The 25494-nt window shown below is 43.6% G+C and overlaps 1 protein-coding gene across 2 annotated transcripts in view; it reads right to left on the bottom strand.

Annotated features, from left to right (window-relative positions):
- LOC127420738 (CMP-N-acetylneuraminate-beta-galactosamide-alpha-2,3-sialyltransferase 1-like) overlaps positions 1-25494 on the bottom strand; it is a 74418-nt gene that overhangs the window by 40172 nt on the left and 8752 nt on the right. For both annotated transcript variants that reach the window (XM_051663253.1, XM_051663254.1), the window contains exon 2: positions 1650-1843. In XM_051663253.1, coding sequence (XP_051519213.1) covers positions 1650-1843 — 194 coding nt within the window. The remainder of the gene's footprint in view (positions 1-1649; positions 1844-25494) is intronic.

Here is a 25494-nt window from a genome sequence, read left to right as displayed (position 1 = left end):
TTTTAAAAAAATATCGCAAAGTGAAATTTTATTTCGGTAAGGCATAAAATGCAAACATCACTTTTCTTTGCTAACCACTAATCTATAAGTCCCAAATAGTCTCAAACTTTATATAAAACCTTACCTTGGGTTATTAGCTTTAAAATGAGTTAAAGAAATTACTTGTTTACTTGTTTGTTATCTTGCTTGGGTGAATAATCCAATGTTAAAAAAAAAAGTACAACAAAATATGAAGTCTGGTAGAAAAAGTACGAGAAAAAAAATCATCAGCAAAATAGGTTCTCATCTATAGAAGATAAAATGTTACACATCATTGTAAATCTGGTATTCTCTGATTTCCAATGACACCTAGATTGGGCTTCTAGACAACTCAGAAGCCAAGATATTCAACAAAACAATGTGGAAGCTCTCAGCAATTCAAAAAAAATACTTGTTGTCTATGGGTGAGCGCTACAATTCGTTTAGTGCACCACCTACATTTCAGATCAGTATAAAGTGATGGAAGGTGAGAGGAAAAATTCTTATTTCTAGTACTTTCTGCCATCCAGTGGAATAAAATAAGACTTTTTGCTTGAAAATTTAGGACACAGAACTGAAATGGCATGCATTTAAACTTTAGACATTAAAAAAAGTTGTAATTTTTACAAAATTGACAGAAATCATTTTCACACACTAAATATTGATTTGGTTTGTTTTGCTCGTTGTTTAGATTATTATAGTTTTAATATGTAATAATTTGTATTTTTATAATGGATTTTATAGATTCATATTGAAAGTCTGGGTCTGGGACAAGGTTAAAAAAGTCAAATCTATACATAAAAGGCACTTGAAAAGGTACCAAAAATAGATGATGAAGGCTTGGTTAAACGTTTGAATAAAAATCAAACCATGGGACGTGAATATATAATAGAGTATTTATTGTGTTGTTAAAGGTGCACTCATTCAAAATCAACAGTTTTCAGTTACAGATGCCATTGTAGAAATTCACTATTCACAGTCAGTCATGATTAATGGAATCCAAGAGTTGTGTCCAATAACAAGATTAAGTCTCAGTAATCTTACTGAGATTAAGTGAGTAGTATTCAGATGGTCATGTGATTCTAACATGGCAGCACCCATGAGGGCGTCCCTGCCCCATGCAGAATAAAACAGCTTTTATATAGTTACTGATATGACTAGAGTCCTCATCTCATGTGAGTGATAATGATTTTATACATATGTTTCAAAATTACAATTAATTTCTTTAGGAGTAAAACTTTTTTAATGGGGAAAAATTACTGAGTGCACCTTTAATGTACTGTAGATTCATGCGCTCCAGTTAAGTTGTTTCTACTTTAACTGTGTTTTTGTTTGTACTACATGTTACCAGCAGAACTGTCCCTGATTGAAAAACACAACTGTGAAATTATTGAGCTGAATCTTTTACCTGTTGCTGCTATACACCTAAATAACCCATATAAACTGACACAGAAATGCAGAGATTCACCTACTGAGAAAAAATAAATAATCACAGCTGGTTCACAAATCACAGATCGTTAGTTAAAAGGTAAACCTCAAAACACCTGCAGGAGCCTGAATCTGTCTTTCTGTTTTGACAAAGTAATAAAAGACTGTTGCATGAAAAATGAAAGTGTTAGAAGAACCTTTACCGTATGACAAAATGACTGGAGTCGATATATGATCCATAATTGGACTCCCGTAGATTCCCAGAATTTCCGACTACAGAGCAGGTTCGACAGCGATCGGGACCAGAATCAACATAGTTTTCCTCACTGGGGATTAGCTGGAATAATCTGTCCAATACTACGCTCAGATTGGATGGGTTCCTCTCTGCCTGGAGCCACTACACAACACACACAAACATGTAACAAGTGTTCACAAAATAGGAAAAAATATATGAAATCAATCATTATAGTAAAATTTGCAACCTGGTGTAAGTAGCATCTGCCACACGGCAGAAATATTTGACAAACTAAACAATAGATGTTGCAGCAGTGGCTTGGGGTGTGTAGGGCTTTACCAGTTGTTTAGATCAGTGTTACTATCAGAAATAATTAATAATTATTTCTGTAGTTATTAACTAATATTTAAATTAATTAATTGGATCTAACTCATTAAAACCTCATATGGGACTCCAGTAAATGTAGTGTGCTACGTTTAGGAGCAAGTTTGGTTATTAGCAATAATTAATAATTATCAAAGATAGTTATTAATTATTAAAATCACATAAGGTGTGTGTGTGACAGTGTGTGTGTGTGTGTGTGTCAGTGTGGTTAGTGAGAGAGAGAGAGAGAGAGAGAGAGAGCGAGAGAGAGAGAGATTATTAAGTGACAGCCCGAAAGCTGATTTCGCGATAGCTGGAGAGAAAGCAGCTGTGCTCATCACTCAGAGACGCGGTTTTACGAGCGGGGCTCGTAAAAGTCCTGCGTTATTTGACTCTAATGGATGAACTCAGTTTCTGTCTCAGTTTCATAGCTAGAATGTGTTTTCCTCCGTCCTTTAACTTTGACCCGGTTCCTTGAGGCTCGTGTGATGACAGGACGCCGCTTCCTCGCTCTGTCGGCGGGCGGTACGGCTGTTGATTCTCGGCGGGCTGGCAGAGAACTCAGAAATGTCGACTTGATTGAAGATGGAAGAGAAATCTCTTCACCTCTGTAGGCCAACGGATGAAGCTGCGAATTGCTCAGCGGTCTCCTTCGGATCTGTTTGAGTGTTCGGTTGAACACAGAGTAATCTCAACTCGTCTAGCGAGATGGAGATTGTATGGCTACAGTTTCAAGTCGGACATTACTTCCTTATGCGACGAGGTTGCACTGGAGAGCAGCAAGAAGCTACGTCCGTATTCGGTGAACTAAGTCGCTGGAAGCGAAATCTTTAAGCATTTCAGAATTATTTGAACTCCTGATGATGTCATGTTTGAGGGACGTTCTGTTGTGTGCCTCATCCAATAGGAGTTGAGAGCTCGATCCTTTAGTGAGCAAGGCTTCCTGGATTTGTAATCTGTTTTGGACTCCCTTTGTTTGATTTTGGCGCGATTTTTATCAGTAAAATTTACGACATGGAATGTGTGGGGGCTGAGTTAGGTTTTACGACTGTTAGGCCTGCCTTTGTCTTCTATCTGAATACATGAGTTGTCCAGCATCTTTAGAGCAACTGAAGGTCCGAACAGTTCTTGTCAGTTCACAGTAACCTGTGGGTTACACCATCCATGTATTCCTGATAGGAAAGAGAAATGGTTGCACAGTCCATACAGTTCATTAGAGTTCACAGAGGCTTTATCGTCTGGACAGAGATTGAGGCACATCTGGGCATAGAACTTCTAGCTAATTCTAAAACTAGATTCATCACACATAAACATTTCAAGTTATTGGAAGGCACAGCATTAACCATACAAAATCCTTTGTTGTTCTTTGGTCATAACACAAAATCAAAGTAGAACCTGACATTGGTTACTAGGAACAAAATGTTAGAGGAAAGGAGGGTTAAAGGTTAAAAGGCTTATCCTTGGAAATGATTGGGGTTAACCTGTGGGATGGGCTCAGACTGGTGTGTAAAACGCGGCTGTATGAGAAGTGAGTCCAGTCTGGCCTGTAGGTGTTGAATGTGCCTGTACATGGCGTGTGCAATAATTGCGATGATGATCCAACCACTAAGGAGGAAACAGATGGCAATCAAACTGATAGGGTGTTCTCGGTAAGATGACGATCTGCTTATGTGACTATGAAATATAGTGGTCAAGCCAGTCGGTTTGAGACTGAACTTCACTAATTCCTTCCCTTCAGCCTGAAGCTGCTGTTGAAGGGTGTCATCAACGGTGAGGCTGTGACCTCTAAATGCGTCCATGATCTCAATTTCTGCATCATGTTTGTTGACGTTGAGATGATGGAGGACAATATCGTCAGTGTGCACGATGGCTCTTTGGGGAACCATTAAGAACAACGTTTGGTTTGGTAGCCTTAGTTTAGTGGCCTTAGATTAGTGGCTGTATCATGGCAGTCGTATGACTTCGGTGGCTGGTGTGTTAATGAGCTGGCGACTGCCTGCTCGCTCCACCTTTGTCTCTGTTCCTTCATCTTTGATGGACATGCTACCATGACACTTGTTCAGGGAGGTAGTTAGTCACCTCTCTAACAAAGGGGTTGCATTTTGACAAACCAATGAATGTACTTTGTCTTGGTACACATGTTTAGATTAGAGATAAGGTAGAGCGAGGGGTCCTCATCATGGTAGGCGAGTGTTGGTGGTGTTTTGAGGTGAATGTGTGCATTACCTCTCTGAAAACCAACATTAAATACAGATTTTAGTCTATATATATTCTGCCTATGATGGTAGATTGAGGATAAATCCTATTTTGAGGTTCTGAGGATTTACATAGATTGGAATTTCAATGCCAAAACTATATGCCATGTGTATCTGTGAAGGTTGCACAACGGAGATAGTAGCAGATCTACGGATTTGTTCGACAAGGTCTAAGGATACCAGGTAAGCTGGAATCCTTCCACCAATCAGACTGTTGACTGAGGAACTAATTTCCCTGAGGAGGTCCTGCACTAGATCTCTAACGATACACGCATAAGTTGTTTTCTCTGACAAAATCCCTAAAGTGTGCAAAGTGTTATTGATAAGAACGGATTGCAAATTAACAGTGACTATAGTACCCTGAAGGGTTTTGTTCAGGCCCTGTAATTGTTCTTATTGGAGTCGTCGTCTCTGCTGGATTTTTGGACGATGGCGATGTGTACATCTGAAGCTGGTGAACTGTTTTCTGGACCAAGTGGTCTCGGTATGTCAACCTGAGCCAACATGTGTCCACGACGGCAGTCAATGAGCAGAGCCAATCGGTTCAGTAGGTCATGGCCAACTAACAGTGGTTCCGTATTAATGGGACATATGTAAACAGGGTCTGTTATCATCATCCCTTGAAAGGTGTCAATCCAGGCCCGTTTTGTGATAGACAACCTATCTTGCGTGTAGCTTGTGATGCTTACATTGTAGGTCTCGGTCTATAACGGTTTGCCAAGGGAGAGCTTTGCTCTAGTCACCTCTGCGAAAGTGTTGGAACCCATTAGACTATTTCGGAACCGGTGTCGAGTAGTGCGTGGGAGTGGAATGACCCATGTGTCAGGCCTCCAGACCTAGTGCGTTACTTCCTTGGAAGTACGTGGTTCTCAGGCGTCTATAATATTCACGCGGAGGCTCGTGCCTCTTCTGGGTGATGGCGAAAGCAGCTATGGTAGCGGAGGCTTCGTCGATATACAGCGAATACCCCTCGCATAGGGCTTTACACAGAGCTGAGTAGCAGTTTCGTGTACCAGTCGGTAGCGTTTCCATGAACGTATGGACACACCTTACTATGGTCTTCCATATAAGCTTGAGTTTTTCACGCGACGAAGCGTAAGGCAAATCAATCAGGCAGTGCTCAATTTCCCTAAGATAATTGTCGATGTTTGAATCTCAAATACTTGGGTCAAAACGTTCTATGTCCCTTGCGAGGGACTCGAGTTGTCGGATTCACAACAGGTGTAAAGATGGTGTGTGAATGTGTGGTTCGAATCTGTGTTTGGTCCCACTCTTTTTCCCATCCGATTTCCTATTTCCACTCTTAATATATCTTTAATACTACTTACAGTAATACATAAAAGTGAATACAAAGGTTGATTTCAAGCAGTGATTTGGTCACGGTAAATTTTGAGGAGTGCACAGAAGAGTTTGATCCGGAGGCGGGGTCTGTCGATCACACTCATTCACGCAACTCGGCATCGCTTGTGAGTACATCACTGTATTACTAATATTGTAGTAACTGTGTTCTTCGGCAGACACCATAGTTTTAATGCAATTAACCATGGTGTTGTTAGTACAGTAATATGGTGGTAATAAAGTAACCATAGTTAATTTTGAGGTTACTGTAAATTTACCAAAAATACTATGGTGAAACCACTGGAACGATTTTGCAATTAAGCCAGCCTAAAATTGGCTGACTCACTGATCAGAGTCCTGACTAATGAACTAGGGAACTGATTGAGACATACCCATTCTCAATTCTGGTCATGGAGCACTCTAATAATAAGCTAATCAGTAGAATCATATGTGTTAGATGAAGGAGTTACTGTAGTAAAACCAAGGTTATTTTTTTCTAAGGTAAGGTTAAGGTTAGGTTTAGGGGTAGGGTTTCTGTGGGACTCTAAATAAACAGAATAAACTCACTCCAGTGATGCTCATATACTGTATATTAGTATTTAAATATGGGTGCAAATAGTATCTGACACTAGGTGCACCAGGGTGCAATTAGTATCTACTATTATTTGCACCGGGGTTGGGGTGCAAATAATATCTGCTACTATTTGCACTGGGTGTAAATTGCATATTTGAACCAGGGTGCAAATAGCATCTGCCTTTAAAAAAGATATGGGAGGTCCATTTTAATGAAGTAGCACAAAACTCAATTTTATTGAGATCTTTGTCCTTAATAGTGCTGTGTCAATACTGAAAGATTGTCACAAAAATGATCTGCATCACTTCCGGGAAGGTCAAAGAACTCTGTGAGAACCAACGTCATAAAACTCTCACACAGAGGAGCATCTCCACCTGAGAAAACACACCCCACTGATTGGGGACCATAAACCGCAAATCACACTCACATCTGCTCTCTCTTTCTCACCTTAGGTCACTTTAAGGACACTAAAAACTAAGTTATGACTTAACCTGTTCTGTAATGTAAAAGGTTTTCTGATCATACATGTTTGATATCATTCAAAAGGTCTCAGTGCAACTGGTAAAACGGTCTCATTTCCTTTCAGCAAAGTCAAATCACAAGTAAGATTTAAGAACTTAATAAAATACAGTATTCTATCCGGGGCATGCCCCTCCCAAGTCTCACACAGAGACCAGATGCTGTATGCAGATTAGGTGTATTCTTTGTAAACATCAAACAACCTACTCAATCAAAGGTTGACTACAACTCCCTAAATTGTTAACCAAATCCTAAATAACATCAAACACACACATCTAAAATAACAATGGAATCGTTTGGTACTTAAGGAAGGATGGCAGAGAAGATCAGGGAATCTGCAAATCAGATCTCCCATGCATCGTTGTTTGCATGTAGTTTTTTCTCTACCAGGTATTTCTTATTATTGATAAATGTTTGAAGGAATCTGCAAATCAGATCTCCCATGCTTCGTCGTTTGCATATAGTTTTTTCTCTACCAGGTATTTCTTATTATTGATAAATGTTTGAAGGAATCTGTAAATCAGATCTCCCATGCTTCGTCGTTTGCATGTAGTTTTTTCACTACCAGGTAATTGCAATTTGTATTTCTTATGTTTGGTAAATGTTTGAATGGAATACAACTTTAAATATATTATTATGTTTGGTTCACTGATAGCTTTGAGTTTGATTTGTTATTTTAATTGGATTATTTGAATGTATTACTATTACCTGGTAAATAAATTGTTATTATGATTCATTCTGAAGGACTGTTTTCTAGTATATTTCTTGTTAACTACAAATCTATGGTCAGAGTTGGCTTAATTAAGCTACTTCAGAAGTAACCCATTAGTTAAGTATTTAAGAGGCTAAACGGTAAACCGAGAATCTATTATAGAACTTAGCCAAGTAGAATTAAACGGGAATACTAAATGTAGGACCGAGAACCTGTAAAACAGGACTTAATTGACTGGGGTTAAACGGTAAACTGAGATTCTATTATAGAACTTAGCCAAGTAGAATTAAATGGGAATACTAATTGTAGGACCGAGAACCTGTAAAACAGAACTTAATTGACTGGGGTTAAACGGTAAACCGAGAATCTATTATAGAACTTAGCCAAATAAGACTAAACGGATAAAGCCGAGAACCTATAAGGACTTAGTCTAAAACTTACTAATATCTGAAACTGATGAATTTGTAGTTAAAGGACCTGTGTCTGACCAGCACAGGACCCAAATAACACTGAAGTAACAAATGCAGTCTAGAAGAGAGAATTACTAAAATTCAGAGCATAGATACATCAAAGAGGATTTTCAAAATTGGAGTCAGATGAAATAAAGAAAATAATTAATGATAAGATTAATAAAAAACATGGAACTCAAATCAAATAATCAAAGTATTATTTAATGTTGCGCACGATAAGACAGAACACGCAGGAGACCTTCAGCCACACCATTGGATACCGTCCTTGGGCCAGTGGGTGACTTCCCCCTTACAAAGCAATCAAATGTCGATATATCGTGAAACTTTTTCTCTCTCTATTGTATCAATATATAGATGCATATGTCGCGATATATCATGATATTTTCAGTGCTGTTCCACAGGTGCATGTTCATTAATTGTTTATGGTTCAATGAACAAGCATGGAAAACATTGTTTAAACCCTTTACAATAAAGATCTGTAAAGTTATTTGGATTTTTACAAAATTATCTTTAAAATACAGTGTCCTGAAAAAGGGATGTTTCTTTTTTTTTGCTGAGTTTATATGTGTGTGTGTGTATATATATATATAAATATATATACATATACATTATATGTATAGTACTCTCCAAGCTTCTTGGTGAATTTGCCAAAGTTCTTCTATCTATTTAGGCTGTCTCAATTGCTTCTGTCTCTTTATGTAATCTCAGACTGACACAATGTTCAGTGGAGGGCTTTGTGGGGGCCATGACATCTGTTTCAGGGCTCCCTGTTCTTCTATTCTGATCTTTTCTATTTGTAAATGTATTCTTTGGGAGTCTAACATTTATATTTCCTATTGACACACTAAAGCTGAAGATATAATTAACCATCTTAAGACAAATGCTTTTGTGAAACATCTTATGTGCCTATGACTTTTGCAATATATATATTATTTTTTTGATCACTGTGTTATTTTAATTGCTTTTTTGTTTCATTTGGAGTGCAATTTGAATTAAGAAATGTATTTAATTTAAGTTTTTCTTTTTTTTTAATAAATTAATTTAATTTTCAATGTAAAATCACTAAAGCAAGAATATTCACTCAACCCTCAGCCCAGGGGTTGCCGATGTAATTGGATATTGCGATATATATATATATATATATATATATATGTCGTGAAGGAGGGAACAAAACAAATTTATTCACACACATGATGTTGTAACGTTGGTGTCTGGAGTGGAAGAGGAAGAGAGGAGACGCAGGAGTAGATTCTTTAAATCCTTTAATAATAATTGCTGGAGTGGAAACAAACACTGGAGTGGAAACACACAATAAATCTTAATACTAGTAATCACTGGAGTGGAACAAATGCTAACAATAAACCATAACATAACACTTCACTTACTCAACATAACACTTCAAGGACTGAAAAAGTAGTGGGTCAAATTAGAGGATATTTATACAAAAGGAATTAATGAGGGAATAGAATACAGGTGAGGATAATAAGAAATAGATGGAAGTGATGAGGGCAGTGCACTATGGGAAATGAAGTCTGGAGGAAAACTTCAAAATAAGAGTCCTTGAAGAAGATGGTGACAGACTGTGACATATCAAACCCCCCCCCGGGTCCTGGGTCAGGAGGCGGAACCGCTAGGGAAGCGGGCAGAGCCGCGGAAGAGACTGAGGGCAGAGCCAAGGGAGGCTGAGCCATGGAAGGTGGATACAGGAAAGGCTTGAGGGGTGGAGACATAGAAGGCGGAGCCATGGGAGACTGGAGAGGCGAAACCGTGGAAGGCGGAGCCGTGAGAGGCTCGAGGGGCAAAGCCATGGAAGGCAGAGCCGTGAGAGGCTCGAGGGGCAAATCTGTGGAAGGCGGAGCCGTGAGAAGCTCGAGGGGCAAAGCCATGGAAGGCAGAGCCATGAGAGGCTCGAGGGGCAAAGCCATGGAAGGCGGAGACGTGAGAGGCTCGAGGGGCAGAGCCATGGAAGGCAGAGCCGTGGGAGGCTCGAGGGACAGAGCCCAGGAAGGCAGAGCCATGGAAGGCTCGGGGCTGAGAGCCGTGGAAGAGAGTACAGGCAGAGACTGGGGATCGACCTCTGTGGTTGAGAGCATGGGTAGAGACTGGGGAACAATCTCCGTGGTCGTAAGCATAGGCAGAGACCGGAGAGGAGGAGTCCTATTCTGGCCAGCAGGGAGCGTAGATACGGGGATGGTAGAGGCTACAGGCACTGGCTCTGGGACGGTCAAGGCTACAGGCACTGGCTCTGGCTCGTTAACCGTGACAGGCATGGGCACTGTCTCTGGCTTGCTAACCATGGCAGGCTTGGGCACTGGTTGTGGCCCGGGATTATACGCCATAATTCACAGAATATGGGGAAAATGCAACCTCTGTGGTCGCTACTGCTGACTGCGGCGGGGAATCGACCACCGGAGCTTGGAGAGAGTGAGCCCCCCCAAAAATTTTTTTTAGGGGAATTGTATGGGAAGGAGTTACCTTGGAAGACAGGGGCCGTTGAAGGCATGGAGACAGGGGCCATGGAAGGCGTGGAGACAGGGGCCATGGAAGATGTGGAGACAGGGGCTATGGAAGGCGTTACCTTGGAAATGGAAAATATTGATGGGTGATGGATAAAGAGTGTGGCTCGGATGTATTCCAAGAAGGAAAGATTATCCACTTCCGGAAGAGCAGTGGGACAGTGGAAGTTCAAGCCCATTCCATAAATGGCACAGAGGTAGGGGTCCGAGATAGAGGTGGAAGTAGTGAGTTGACAGAATTTGGCGGTATAATCCAGGAGTGGAAGGTCTTGTCGAAATAAATCCATAAATAATCCGGTAAACTCCATGATTCATGTGGGTCTGGATGGATGGGAGAGGAGGATTAGAGGGATCCTGGAGTAGAGGAGGACATTTGGAGGAACAGGTTGGTGCAGCTATCATTATGAGGACTCTCCATAAACATAATTATTTTTATACTGTACAAACTATAGATTATATCCCCTAAACCTAACCCTACCCCTAAACCTAACCCTAAAAAAAACTTTTTGCATTTTTACATTTTCAATAAACCATCGTTTAGTATGTTTTTTAAGCAATTTGAATTATGGGGACACTAGAAATGTCCTCATAAACCACATTTATAGCATAATACCCTTGCAATTACCAGTCTGTAACCTAAAAATAAATCCTCGTAAACCTAATAAAATTATTGTCTGTCTGTTTACAATGTATAATTATCTCATGTTGTTTAAAATGTACCGATTTCATAGCACAGTAATGTACATATCATATGTACATATGTAGTGGAGAAACATGTAAAGAGCAATGATGCTCCCTGGTTTTTATTGTGCATTGTGGGATTTTTTTTACGAAGCGATCGTTTCAGTGCACTGGAAAGATTTTGCGATTAAGCCAGCCCTAAAAATGGCCAACTCACTGATCAGAGCCTTGACTAATGAACTAGGGAACTGATTGAGACATACCCACTCTAATAATGAGCTAATCAGTAGAATCATGTATGCTAGACATGCAAAATGTGTAGTGTTAATGGTACTCCAGGAAAAGGATTGAGAAACACTGGCCTAGTGTCATGGTATTATGATTGCTGGTCTCATGACCATGTCGTACTTGACTCTTCCTGGTGTGAAGATAAATATTTTTCATGTCCTACTACTCCGTTGGCTAGTGGCATTACATTATCTTGTCAGTCTGCTATCCTTTTTTGCTTCTAAATTAGGGTGACCAGACATCCCGGTTTTTGACGGTCTGTACCCGACTGGAGCTGTCCCCAGAAATGTCCCTGTTTTTACTGTGCGTTCAAAACAGTCCGCTAAGTGAAAATACGTGAGGAATAATTGACTCCGGCCCATTGAAAAATAATGCACACCCGAGGTGGTAATGTGGTCATAACGCGCAGTGGAGTGTGTGTTTTTGAGGGATCGAAAGAGAGACACTAAAAATGCTTTTCACCCATAGATATGTGAGGCCGATTAGGGCGAAATACATTGAAACATTAAAAGTTATTTCAGATAATGGAAACTGTATTGATCAAGTTGCTGGGATGCGGCTCTATTTGTATGTATAGCAAAGTATCTGCAAAGAACGACAATAAATGTAAATCAGCACATTACAGCATAGATTACATTATGCCTTTCTGGGAAACAAGTGACTGAAAAGAAGCATCATAATGCAAATTTTGAGTTGATCAAAATAAAAGGTATAATTAAGAAAAACAGGTCCATATGAGATAACTGATAGAAACAGTTAGGTGAAATAGTGTAATAATAATAATTATTATTATTATACAATATTGAATATCTTTGTGTCATGACTACAAAGTGGAAAAATCCCCAACAATATGAGGCATCTAAGTGGGGCAATCCCCCCTTCAGAAATGAATTGCAGGCCCTGATATTATACATAGTGTAAGTGTTTCATATGATTTCAGTTGTAATGCTGAGGGAAATGGTAGTCAAGTAAACTAATTTCTTTTGAAAAACCTCTGCCAGTTTGCCAGTAAGCAAATTAGTAGCCTACCGTCTTACTTTTAGGAAAGTGCCAGGTAAAGGTGAAGGAAAAGAGGATAAGAGAAGGAATTTTAGAAGAGAGTGAGAAGAGAGATGTAAAGAGTGTGACCAAGGGCAGGTGTCCCTGTGCTGTGGAGTCAACTGCAATAGTTCCTATATTCAATCATTGTTTATATATATGTTTGTTTAGTTCACTTTTATGCCACAGTGTCATCTACTTTATACAGTGTAGAAAAGAATTAACTCGTAACAGAAGACAATTAAAAACTATCAACTTTACCTGCGTTTCAGAATTTCATTGAGACATATTCAACAGAGTATGATATACCATAGTTCACATTACTACATTCACCATGGTCAAAATACATAACATCCGAATTGTCCCCTTTTTTTAAATCATAGATAAGTAGCATGTGATATTAAATTACATATTTACCACTAAACTAGAAATGTCCCCGTTTTTCATTTCAGAAATCTGGTCACCTTATTCTAAATGCTTTTTCCCACTACGGTGCGGCTGTAACTTGACAATGTATTACTGCCCGGTACAGATGGTATCATTGTTATACTTCTTAACCATGAACGGTTACTGAAGTTCTCTCTTTTCCTTCCTATTTTTAACTACCCTACTGGCTAGTAGGCATTGTCTCTTGTGTGTGAATCAGTAACACAGTGTGATGATCCCTATTCTCATAGTGTCAGCTACAGATGCAGCATCGAAGTAACCAACTATGGTTATGACTGAAACCTTGGTTGCCTGAAAGGAGGTAACTAAATGCTGTTTAAGTTTGCTGCAGATTTCTCGACAAACAGATGCTCTCTTCTCCTTTCTGTCACAAAATCCAGTTAACTAATGTTCATAAATGGAACTATATTGTAAAAAGTTGCAGAAATACTTCCTTAATGGTGCACTGTAATGTTTAATGTGTGTGTTTATGTATTTCATGTCTTTTATTTTGAAAAGTTTAGTTCCTGTTTCTTGTCATGTGTCCCTAGTCATGTGATGTCCTGCTTCCCTCCATGTTCACGTGTCTTGTTTTCATTGGTTTATTGGTTGATTATCTTGTTTAGAGTGCTGTTTGTTCATTGGTTTATGTTCTCCCATGTCCATGTATTTAAGCTCTCATGTTTTCCATTGTCCTTTGTCAAATATTATGTGTGTTTGGTAACGTGTCATGCTGTGTCAAGTCAAGGTTAAGTCAAGTCCAAGTCAAGTTTATGTTCATGTTAATTGCTCATGTTTATGTTATGTTTAGTTTACATCCATAGTTAGGGTTCCCTATCTGTCACTCACTCGACATTGTGTCGATGTAGTGACACTAAGGGTCACTCTTGGGAGCCTGAGACACCTCTGGTCTTTGATAAAAGGCCAATGAAAATTGGCGAGTGGTATTTGCATGCCACTCCCCCGAACATATGGGTATAAAAGGAGCTGGTATACAACCACTCATTCAGATATTCTCTTCGGAGCCGAAAGGTCATGCTCACTGAGCTGAATTCCCACAACTGTTCATTCACCTCTGCTGGATCTGACGGCGCATTTCAGCTGCTTCTCCCTCCTCTGCACTGGTGCACTGCAGAGAATGTCCCTGGGCGCTTCGGCAGAAATAAAAGAGTATATTTCTCTAAAAGAGTATATATCTCTAAAAGAGTGGCACACACAAAACGTCTTTTTAAAGACACGTCTTTTTAAAGATGCCTTTCCTTTGTGTGTTATTCCTGGTTGCGCTTGTTATCTCTCGCCTTCTGATGGTCATGATCACTGTCTTTCGTGTCTGGGCACTGCTCACGTGGAGATAGCATTCGTGGATGGGTCATGTACTCATTGCGAGAACATGTCCACGGCAACGATGTGGTCGAGGCTTACCTTCGTAAGAAAGCAAGCCACCCCAGAGGCTCCCTGCCTCGGTCCTTCTACCCACGGGTATGAGGCCAGCGCGGCTAGCACTGGGGGCGATTTGGGGACCCCAATGGGACCTCCTCCGCTGGGTATCCACCCACGGACCTCCCATTCCCCAGCACGCTCGTCTGCCCCAATTGGGCTTCCGGATGAGTCCGCCGGCTCGTCTCACAGCGAGTTCGACCTCTTATTCGGAGTCCGCGGAAGTGATGAACTCTCGAGCGCAGCATCGGAGATTGGACTCATCCAGTCGGACGTGGAAGCCTCAGCTGGGCTCCTCCCTTCGGGTGCGGTCGCCCAGTCACAGGCTGATGTGGAGATGATGACATACTTTCCCGGGCAGCCGCGCGCATCGGGCTAGAGTGGAACCCTCCGCTCTCCCCTGAACCCTCGCGGCTCGATGACTGGTTCCTGGGCTCGCGACACTGCTCAAAGCCACGCCCCGCCCCGTTCCTTTCTTCCTGGAAGTGCATGAAGAGCTGACAAGGTCGTGGGAGGCACTTTTTACTGCCCGGTCCCGATCTTTCGCCCTCACGACCCTCGATGGTGGGGCGGCCAAGGGCTATTCGGCAATCCCCACAGTGGATAAAGGCGCTCGCTGTGCACCTATGCCCACAGAGCGCCGCCACCTGGCGTGGGTGCCCAAAGCTCCCGTCCAAGGCCTGTAGGTTTACATCGTCTCTGACGGCAAAGGCCTATGGTGCCGCTGGACAAGCTGCCTCCGCCCTGCACGCCATGGCTCTCCTGCAGTCCGCCAAGGCGCTAAAGGAACTGCACGAGGGTAGTTCCGCCCCGGGATTGATGCAGGAGCTGCACTCGGTGACCGACCTCGCTCTCCGGCAACGAAGGTCACGGCGCAGTCTCTCAGGTGGACGATGTCCACCTTGGTGGTCCAGGGGCGCCACCTGTGGCTCAACCTGGTCGAGATGGGAGAAGCCAACAAGGCATGGTTCCTTGCTGCCCCCATTTCCCAAGTTGGCCAGTCTGGCGACACCGAGGATTTTGCCCAGCAGTTCTCAGTGGTGAAGCAGCAGACAGAGGTTATCCAGCACATCCTGCCCCGGAGTGGCTCAAGATCCCACACCCCATCTGCTCGTCGCCAAGGGTGTCCCCCTGCGGTGACTGCACCAGCTCCGCCACAGCCCGCACCTGCAGCCCGGCCCCGGCATGGAGCCCACCGCAGGTAGCAGATGCCACCTGACTCGCAGCCATCAAGAACCCGCGAAAGGCTTCGAAGCGCCCCTGAGACCGGCGACCCAGGGACGACGAAACCCGCTGCTCTGGAGCTGGTAAGCAGACCATTCCATCCCCCGGTCGAGAGCCGGGAGGAGAATCTTTTGTTACCTTTACATTTAATTGCGCTGCATGCCCAAGTGGCTTCAGTACCCAAGAGTTCAGCAAGAGCGGTTTCCTTGTTCCCTGGATCACATATCTAGTGTGCATGGCCGTCATCATGACCACCGTCCACCACTCTATTTGGCAGGTTTGGTGCTCCTCCCCGCCCCTGAGCACCCAGCTGTGGCACAAATCTGCCCCCAATGTGACAGTCTCCATGGGTCACGAGGACAGGCCTCTTCCTCCCCCATCCCAGGCTGTTCCGGGGGTGGTCACAAGGAGCCAGGTAAGTACTTTGATGTCCCTGAACTCAGCACGGCCACAACACGGTGTGGAACCTCAGGCTCCGCCCTGCCGCGAGGCCCCACCCGCCGGTCCATCTGATGAGACTGTCCCTCCAGCCGAGATGAAGAAGGGGTTTTACAGCCCCTACTTCATTGTACCAAAAAAAGGCGGTGGGTTGCGGCCAATCTTGGACCTGCGAGTACTGAACCGGGCTTTACACAGACTCCCATCCTAGATGCTGATGCAAAGACGCACTCTAGCGAGCATCCGGTATCAAGATTGGTTCGTGGCGGTAGACTTAAAGGACGTGTACTTCCACGTCTCGATTCTACCTCGACACACACCCTTCCTGCGGTTTGCATTCGAGGGTCGGGCATATCAGTACAAGGTCCTCCCTTTCAGTCTGTCCTTGTTCCCTCGTGTCTTCACGAAGGTCGCAGAGGCAGCCCTTGCCCCGCTAAGGGAAGTGGGCATTTATATCCTCAACTATCCCGATGGTTGACTAATCCTAGTTCAATCTCGGGATGTGTTGTGTGCACACAGGGACCTGGTGCTCTCGCACCTCAACTGACTAGGGCTTCGGGTCAACTGGGAAAAGAGCAAGCTCCTCCGGGTTCAGAGCATCTCTTTTCTTGGTTTGGAGTTGGACTCAGTCTCGTTGATGGCGCGCCTCATAAACGAGTGCACACAGTCGGTGCTGACCTGTTTGAAGGCATTCAAACAGAAAACAGTGGTTCTACTGAAAATTTTCAGAGGCTCCTGGGGCATATGGCATCCTCAGCGGTGGCCACTCGGGTTGATGCATATGAGACCGCTTCAGCACTGGCTTCAGACTCGAGTCCCGAGATGGGCATGGCGCCGCGGGACACATATTCATGTGGTCATCACGCCGGTCTGTCACCGCCTCTTCAGCCCTTGGATTGACCTCACGTTTCTATGGGCAGGCGTTCCCCTAGAGCAGGTCTCCAGGTGCGTTGTGGTCACGACAGACACCTCCAAGACGGGCTGGGGCACTGTTTGCAATGGGCACGCTGCCGCTGCCTTGTGGACAGGCCTGTGGCTGTGTTGGCACATCAACTGCCTCGAGTTGCTGGCAATTCTGCTTGCCCTGTGGAGGTTCCGGCCATTAATCCAGGGCAAGCACGTGTTAGTTCGAACAGACAACACGGCAACGGTAGCATATGTCAACCACCAAGGCGGTCTGCGCTCTCGTTGTATGTCACAACTCACCTGCCGTCTCCTCCTCTGGAGTCAGCAGCACCTCAAGTCGCTGCGAGCCACTCACATCCCGGGCAACCTCAACACTGCAGCAGATGCGCAGGTAGACCTGTTCGCCTCCAAGGAATCCTCCCAGTGCCCGCTCTGGTAAGCCCTGACTGAAGCATCTCTTGGTATAGACGTGCTGGCACACAGCTGGCCCCCTGGACTGTGCAAATATGCATTTCCCCCAGTGAGCCTACTTGCACAGACACTGTGCAAGGTCAGGGAGGACGAGGAGCAGGTCGTCCTAGTAGCACCCTTCTGGCCCACCCAGATGTGGTTCTCAGACCTCACGCTCCTCGCAACAGCCCCCCGGCGAATTCCCCAGAGGAAGGACCTTCTTTCTCAGGGACGGGGCACCATCTGCAACCCACGACCAGACAGCTGGAATCTCCATGTCTGGCCCCTGGATGGGACACAGAAGACCTAAGCGGTCTACCACCCACGGTGGTAGATATGATCACTCAGGCTAGGGCCCCCTCTACGAGGCACCTGTATGCCTTTAAGTGGCGTCTGTTCGCTAAGTGGTGTTCTTCCTGACGGGATGACCCAAAGAGATGTGCAGTCAGATCAGTGCTTTCCTTCCTGCAGGAGAGGTTGGAAGGGCGGCTGTCCCCTTCCACCTTGAAGGTGTATGTAGCAGTTATAGCAGCACACCACGACACAGTGGATGGTAAGTCCTTAGGGAAGCACGACCTGATCATCAGGTTCCTGAGAGGCGCCAGGAGGCTGAACCCCTCCAGACCACGCCTCGTTCCCTCATGGGACCTCTCTGTAGTTCTTTAGAGTCTACAGAGAGCCCCCTTTGAGCCTTTGCAGTCAGCTGAGCTTAAGGCACTCTCCTTGAAGACTGCCCTCCTGACTGCACTCACTTCCATCAAGAGGGTAGGAGACCTGCAAGCGTTCTCTGTCAGCGAAACGTGCCTGGAGTTCGGTCCAGGCTACTCTCACGTGATCTTGAGACCCCGATCGTGCTATGTGCCCAAGGTTCCCACAACCCCTTTTAGGGACCAGGTGGTGAACCTGCGAGCGCTGCCCCAGGAGGAGGCAGACCCAGCCCTGTCATTGCTGTGTCCAGTGTGCGCTTTATGCATCTATTTGTATTACACGCAGAGCTTTAGGATCTCTGAGCAGCTCTTTGTCTGCTTTGGTGCACAGCAGAAAGGAAGCGCTGTCTCCAAGCAGAGGATCGCCCACTGGCTCATTGACACCATAGCTATGGCATATCAAGCCCAGGACGTGCCGCCCCCGGTAGGGCTATGGGCCCATTCTACCGGGGGTGTAGCGGCCTCCTGGGCCCTGGCCAGGGGCGCCTCTCTAACAGACATTTGCAGAGCAGCGGGCTGGGCAACACCCAACACCTTTGCGAGGTTCTACAACCTCCGGGTGGAACCGGTTTCGTCCCGGGTAGTGACACGTAATACAAGTGGATTAGCCCGGGATAGCCGGCCGGGTGTATTGCTTGCACATAGCGCCTTTCACCTCCTCTGAGCTGAAGACGTGCACCATTAACTCCCAGTATTGTTCACAAACTATGTTCCCTGGTTGACTTCCTCCGAGCCCTGTGGCAGTTGAGTTTTCGGAGAGACTCCCTGCCGGCCCAGTACATGTGCTAACTAAAAGCCCTGTTCTGGGGTAGGTGCTCTGCATGTGGCGGTTCCCTGTAGGCAACCCCATGCGATTGTATATCTTCCGCTAATTCGTTTCCCTGTTGGCAAACTGCGTCTTCGTTGGGCAGAGGCCCCTCTGCCACAGTCTCCATGTTTGTAGTAACTCCTCCCCCGTTGGGTAGGACCTATCATGAGACATCTCCACATGATCGGCAAGACCATGTGACGTATTTTCCACTAAATATCCCCCCTCTCTCTGGGCGAGGTGTCCTTCGGGAGTTGACAAAAGAAGGGGAAAAGAGGCCACGACTGGGCTAGCCTGTCTCTATCTTGTGGATAGTCGACTCATCCCCAGAGGGCCGTTCGACACTCATAACTTGTTGCGGGAGGTAATGTGTCGGCCTGGTGTGCTGGCTATGAGGCACACAGTTGTCTGCCCATCACACACCGCCAGTTCACGTAACACAGTTCAGTCAGTTGCGGCGTTTTGTATAGGGACCCCTAGTGTCACTACATCGACACAACGTCGAGTGAGTGACAGATAGGGAACGTCATGGTTACTTGCGTAACCTCCGTTCCCTGATGGAGGGAATGAGACGTTGTGTCCCTCCTGCCACAACGCTGAACTACCTGCTGAAATGGCTGGACCTTGTCTCGGCTCCTCAGCATAAAACCTGAATGAGTGGTTGCATACCAGCTCCTTTTATACCCTTATGTTCGGGGGAGTGGCATGCAAATACCACTCGCCAGTTTTCATTGGCCATTTTATCAAAGACCAGAGGTGTCTCGGGCTCCCAAGAGTGACCCCTGGTGTCACTACATCGTCACAACATCTTGTTCCCTCCATCAGGGAACGGAGGATACGCAAGTAACCATGACGTTTTTGGATATCATGTTTGTCAATAAAATTGCACTTGGGTTCTTCACGTCATCATCTTCGTCATTGCCAGTGCCAGCAGCCAACATCGTTACATGCACTCAGTAACTTTTTGTTTGTGTCATCTTGAACTTACAGTGACACCTAGTGGTGTGGATGCAGCATCATTCAAAATCAATAGTTTTCAGATACTGATGCTGTAATGTATGTACACTTGGTTCCCTTACGATTCAGTTCACTTGACATTGCGTCACTAAGCTGACGCTATGGGAGTATCCTTCTTCATGACTTAGTTGAAACCCCTCTACAATAACACCAATTCTAAGATTGGCTATGGTGTTTAAGCCCTGCCCTTTTTGGGCATGAAACTGTCCGGTATAAAAGTGGGCATGCAAACACCATTCCTCAGAATTTTCTTCCTTCAAGACTGCGAGCATCTCTTTTGTCTAAAAGCCCTCTACAACTTCGCTGTCGACATACATGAGTCAGCGGGCGGGATCTTCATGGCAACTAAAAGACTCTTTGCTACCCTGCAGTGTTCATTTACAATACCTCGCCGCTTGACGATTCACTGGTGAATGGGCCGCTTCAGCATCCTGATTCCCCGCAGCACTTTGGCAGGAGTTTTGTATCCTTATAAGCTATTGTTGACATTGTGTGTGTATATACTGTATATATCACAAAAGGGCCACTTGCGTGTATGCGTCTTTTTAAAGACGTTGTTTTGCAAGTGTTCCAAGTGGCACATCCCAGGGCACAAAGGCGACGCCAGAGCCCTGGGGATCCAAGCCTCATATGCAGACCTAGCGTATGAAGGCAACAAAATGCCTCGCGTTAAGGTGAATGCTAGAACTGGACCCCAGAGGCGCCGTTTACCCCGCCAGCAGGGTAGGCAACAGAACCAGGGGGGTGGTGACTAGACACGCCCCCAGGGTCATGGCAGGCCTAAACAACAAAATGTTCGCCGGCCGAAAGGAAATGTGCGTTTCGAACGAAAACCCAAACAAGAAGGTGAGTGGGTAGAAAAGGTTTCAAATCCCCTCAGAGAACAAGATTTGAGAGAGGAAATGGAGGATATTAGGAGACGCTTGACTGAGTTGGTAACTAAGCTTGACATGCTCTGTTGTTCATCAGGTCCGTCGAACTCCTCAAAGGAACACGGCGCTGAAACCTCATCAGTATGACTAGACGATGTACCCCCTCCCGTTAACGCCAAAGTTTACTTTGTAGGTCGGGAAAAGGGGAACAGTGTCCCCTTGGCTCGTTAACACACCAGCCACCGAAGTCATACGACTGCCATGATACAGCCACTAAGCTAAGGCCACTAAACTAAGGCTACCAAACCAAACGTTGTTCTTAACGGTTCCCCAAAGAGCCATCGTGCACATTGACGATATTGTCCTCCATCATCTCAATGTCGACAAAAATGACGCAGAAATTGAGATCATGGATGCATTTAGAGGTCACAGCCTCACCGCTGATGACACCCTTCAACAGCAGCTTCAGGCTGAAGGGATGGAATTAGTGAAGTTCAGTCAAACCGACTGGCTTGATCACAATATTTAATAGTCACATAAGCAGATCGTCATCTTACCGAGAACACCCTATCAGTTTTGTTGCCCTCTGGCTCCTCCTTAGTGGTTGGATAATCATCGCAATTATTGCACACGCCATGTACAGGTACATTCAACACCTACAGGCCAGACTGGACTCACTTCTCATACAGCCACATTTTACACACCAGTCTGAGCCCATCCCACAGGTTAACCCCAATCATTTCCAAGGATAAGCCTTTTGACCTTTAACCCTCCTTTCCTCTAACATTTTGTTCCTAGTTACCAATGTCAGGTTCTACTTTGATTTTGTGTTATGACCAAAGAACAACAAAGGATTGTGTTATGGTTAATGCTGTGCCTTCCAATAACTTGAAATGTTTATGTGTGATGAATCAAGTTTTAGAATTAGCTAGAAGTTCTATGCCCAGATGTGCCTCAATCTCTGTCCAGACGATAAAGCCTCTGTGAACTCTAATGAACTGTATGGACTGTGCAACCAATTCTCTTTCCTATCAGGAAAACATGGATGGCGTAACCCACAGGTTACTGTGAACCGACAAGAACTGTTCGGCCCTTCAGTTGCTCTAAAGATGTTGGACAACAACCAACTCTTCAGAACAAAGGGGGGAATGATGGGCCTCATGTATTCAGATAGAGGACAAAGGCAGGCCTAACAGTCGTAAAACCTAACTCAGCCCCCACACATTCCATGTCATAAATTTTACTGATAAAAATCACGCCAAAATCAAACAAAGGGAGTCCAAAACAGAATACAAATCCAGGAAGCCTTGTTCACTAAAGGATCGAGCTCTCAACTCCTATTGGATGAGGCACACAACAGAATGCCCCTCAAACATGACATCATAAGTAGTTCAAATAATTCTGAAATGCTTCCAGAATTCACTTCCAGCGACTTCGTTCACCGAATACGGACGTAGCTTTTTGCTGCTCTCCGGTGCAACCTCGTGGCATAAGGAAGTAATGTCCGACTTGAAACTGTAGCCATACAATCTCCATCTCGCTGGACGAGTTGAGATTACTCTGTGTTCAACCAAACACTCTAACGGATCCGAAGGAGACCGCCGAGCAATTCGCATCTTTACCCGTTTGCCTACAGAAGTGAAGAGATTAAAGATTTCTCTTCCATCTACAATCAAGTCGACATTTCTGAGTTCTCTGCCAGCCCGCTGAGAATCAACAGCCGTACCACCTGCCGACAGAGTGAGGAAACGGCCTCCCGTCATCACACGAGCCTCAAGGAACTGGGTCAAAGTTAAAGGACGGAGGAAAACACATTCTACCTGTGTCCTCATGCGATTCAAGTAAGAGGTTATGTCTGGGCAGAGATAGAATATTATAGCGTGTTATTCTTGTGTTTCAAGGTTTTTGCTTGTACAGTTTACGGACCGCCAGGTCCGCTCATTATTAATACTCTTATTATTAATTATCACAAATTTGTTTTGCTGTATTGTGGTCCAACCAAATTGGATTGTTGTGCATTTTCACCACCGCGGGTGAGACAGAAACTGAGTTCATCCATTAGAGTCAAATAACGCAGGACTTTTATGAGCCCCGCTCGTAAAACCGCATCTCTGAGTGATGAGCACAGCTGCTTTCTCTCCAGCTATCGTGAAATCAGCTTTCGGGCTGTCACTTAATAATCTCTCTCTCTCTCTCTCTCACTAACCACACTGACACACACACACACTGTCACACACACACCTTATGTGTTATAGGATTATTTTTATTTCCATATCTAATCATATCACTGTTTAGTTTGTAGTTGTAAGTCGGAAGTTTATTGACTGCATTGTATTAATTATTAATTGATATTACTGCATAAATAAACTTTTATTTATATTACAAAGAGAAGTGTTTTGGTTTGTTTTGCATACACCTGTGTCATGCTGACGGGATGTCAGTGCTTGGATTCAAACCTTCATTCATTGTTTTTTTTTCCCGAAAATTGATATTCTTCGATGCCAATTTTCCTAAGAAAACAATCTAATACTGAGACTGTTTTAATATTCAGTTATTAGTCCCTGATTTCAGGGTGGTGCCCCATCAGTGTTAATCCTTATTAATATTCTATTGATTTTTGATAATTGATAATTATCTTTGATTGAATTTGAATGATCAATAAGCTAGTGTTAATTTTAATTAATGTTTCATCAATGTTAACAATTAACGACTATCTTTGATAATTGTTGATTTAAAGGATTAAAAAAAAGCTAACATTGATTCTCATCAATGTTCTATTGATTTTAATAATTAATAATTAGCTTTGATAATTATTAATTATTGCTAATAACCAAACTTGCTCCTAAACGTAGCACACTACATTTACTGGAGTCCCATATGAGGTTTTAATGAGTTAGATCCAATTAATTAATTTAAATATTAATTAATAACTACAGAAATAATTATTAATTATTTCTGATAGTAACACTGATCTAAACAACCAGTAAAGCCCTACACTGTCACTGTCCTATGTGGTCTGTGACATCCTAATTATTTTCACTCCTCCCAAATTCACTAGGTGGGGAAATTAATCATTACAAATCACATCTGAGGTGTGTATATTGACTGCTGTCACCACTCCGTGTGGTCTGTGACATTAGAGCCCGACTGTTATGGGATTTTTGAGACCGATACCGATTTTAGAGGGGGAATTCACCGATTACCGATATGGTGGCCGATATAGTTAATTTCTGAGCTGGAATGAAAACACCTGTTCTATGTGGACTGTGCACCGATTTTGCACTGATATGACTATGCAAAGGTACTCAGAAAGCTGCTTTCTTAAATATTTTTATCAAAGAATATTTGACATTATTATTACACTGTCAACAAATTCTAGAAATGAATGCTGAGAAAATAAAAATAAATAAAAATACAATAAATAATTAAATAAACATCAGTACTGTATGTTCAGTATCAGTCAGTTGCTGACCATTTAAATAAAGAATAAATTAAAATTATAGCTAAATAAAAATCAGTACTATATGTTTAGTATCAGTCAGTTGCTGAACATTTAAATAAAGAATAAATAAAAATACAATAAATAGCTAAATAAACATCAGTACTGTATGTTCAGTATCAGTCAGTTGCTGAACATTTAAATAAAGAATAAATAAAAATACAATAAATAGCTAAATAAACATCAGTACTGTATGTTCAGTATCAGTCTGTTACTGACCATTTAAATACTGCCAGTTAATTAGGGGCAGGTTGTAAAACAAGAAGCATTTACACCTGCCGAGTCAAGAGATAAACAGCGGCAGCGGTGTTACACCATATTCTGCTATACAAGTTCAGGGGAAACTTTCAATGGTGGAAAACCAGGCTTTTAAATATTACATTTTGTAAATGCAATGACTGGAATTGTTCAGTTGAAGATGGTACCAAACTACGAATCCTGAATTAAACAGTTTGTTGAATACATGTTTACACATTAGCTTCAACTCAGCTGACAATGTAAATAGCTACGTGGTTAGCTAGTTAGCTATAAGCTCGTTGTCACGGCGAGTAAAGGATGGACGTTGTTTATTTACTTTCCAGCATTGCATCTCACCAACTAGGTAACAACGTAGTGTGAAATCAATACTCAACAGACACAATACACCATCACACCGTTGTCTGCTGAGCTGCAAAAAGATGCTGTCATGCTTACCTTTCAATCTGCTATGGTACTGACTGGACTGACAAACTATAGCTGGCTAACATAGCAAACAGACATGATAAACATGAGTGACATGATTGTCAGCGTCAGGGTTAACGTTATATTAGTTATACTGAAAAGGGAAAATTATGGGGTCATTGTTTATTAACTTTCCAGTATGTCTTTCACAAACTAGTTAGCAACTTACCTTGAAGACACCGCTTAACTCCACATGTCAGCAGAACCACGTCAGCTCAGCTCTGTAAACAGAGTCGGAGCGCGCTCTGCTGGACAAACTACATTATGACACCAATTCTAAATCACCCAAAGCATTGTTTTCTGCATTATATGTTCCACAAAAAAGTTTTCATATCTGCGCATATCAGAAAACATATACGTCCTTCCTCAAGGACCGGGATGCGACCCTATTGTCATGCCAAGGAACGATGCTGGGCGAATGGAGACTTCATCTTCAGACTTTCCTGAGGATTTGGGAAATATTCTGTAAAGTGGAGATCAATCTATTTGCCTCTGCAGAGAGCGCCCACTGTCCCCTCTGGTACTCCAAGTCCCAGGCTTCGCTAGGAGTGGACG

This window comes from Myxocyprinus asiaticus, chromosome 30 (assembly GCF_019703515.2).
Source record: "Myxocyprinus asiaticus isolate MX2 ecotype Aquarium Trade chromosome 30, UBuf_Myxa_2, whole genome shotgun sequence".
Lineage (NCBI taxonomy): Eukaryota > Metazoa > Chordata > Actinopteri > Cypriniformes > Catostomidae > Myxocyprinus > Myxocyprinus asiaticus.
Note: the sequence above shows the minus strand (reverse complement) of the source record. Positions and strands in the feature narration are given on the sequence as shown.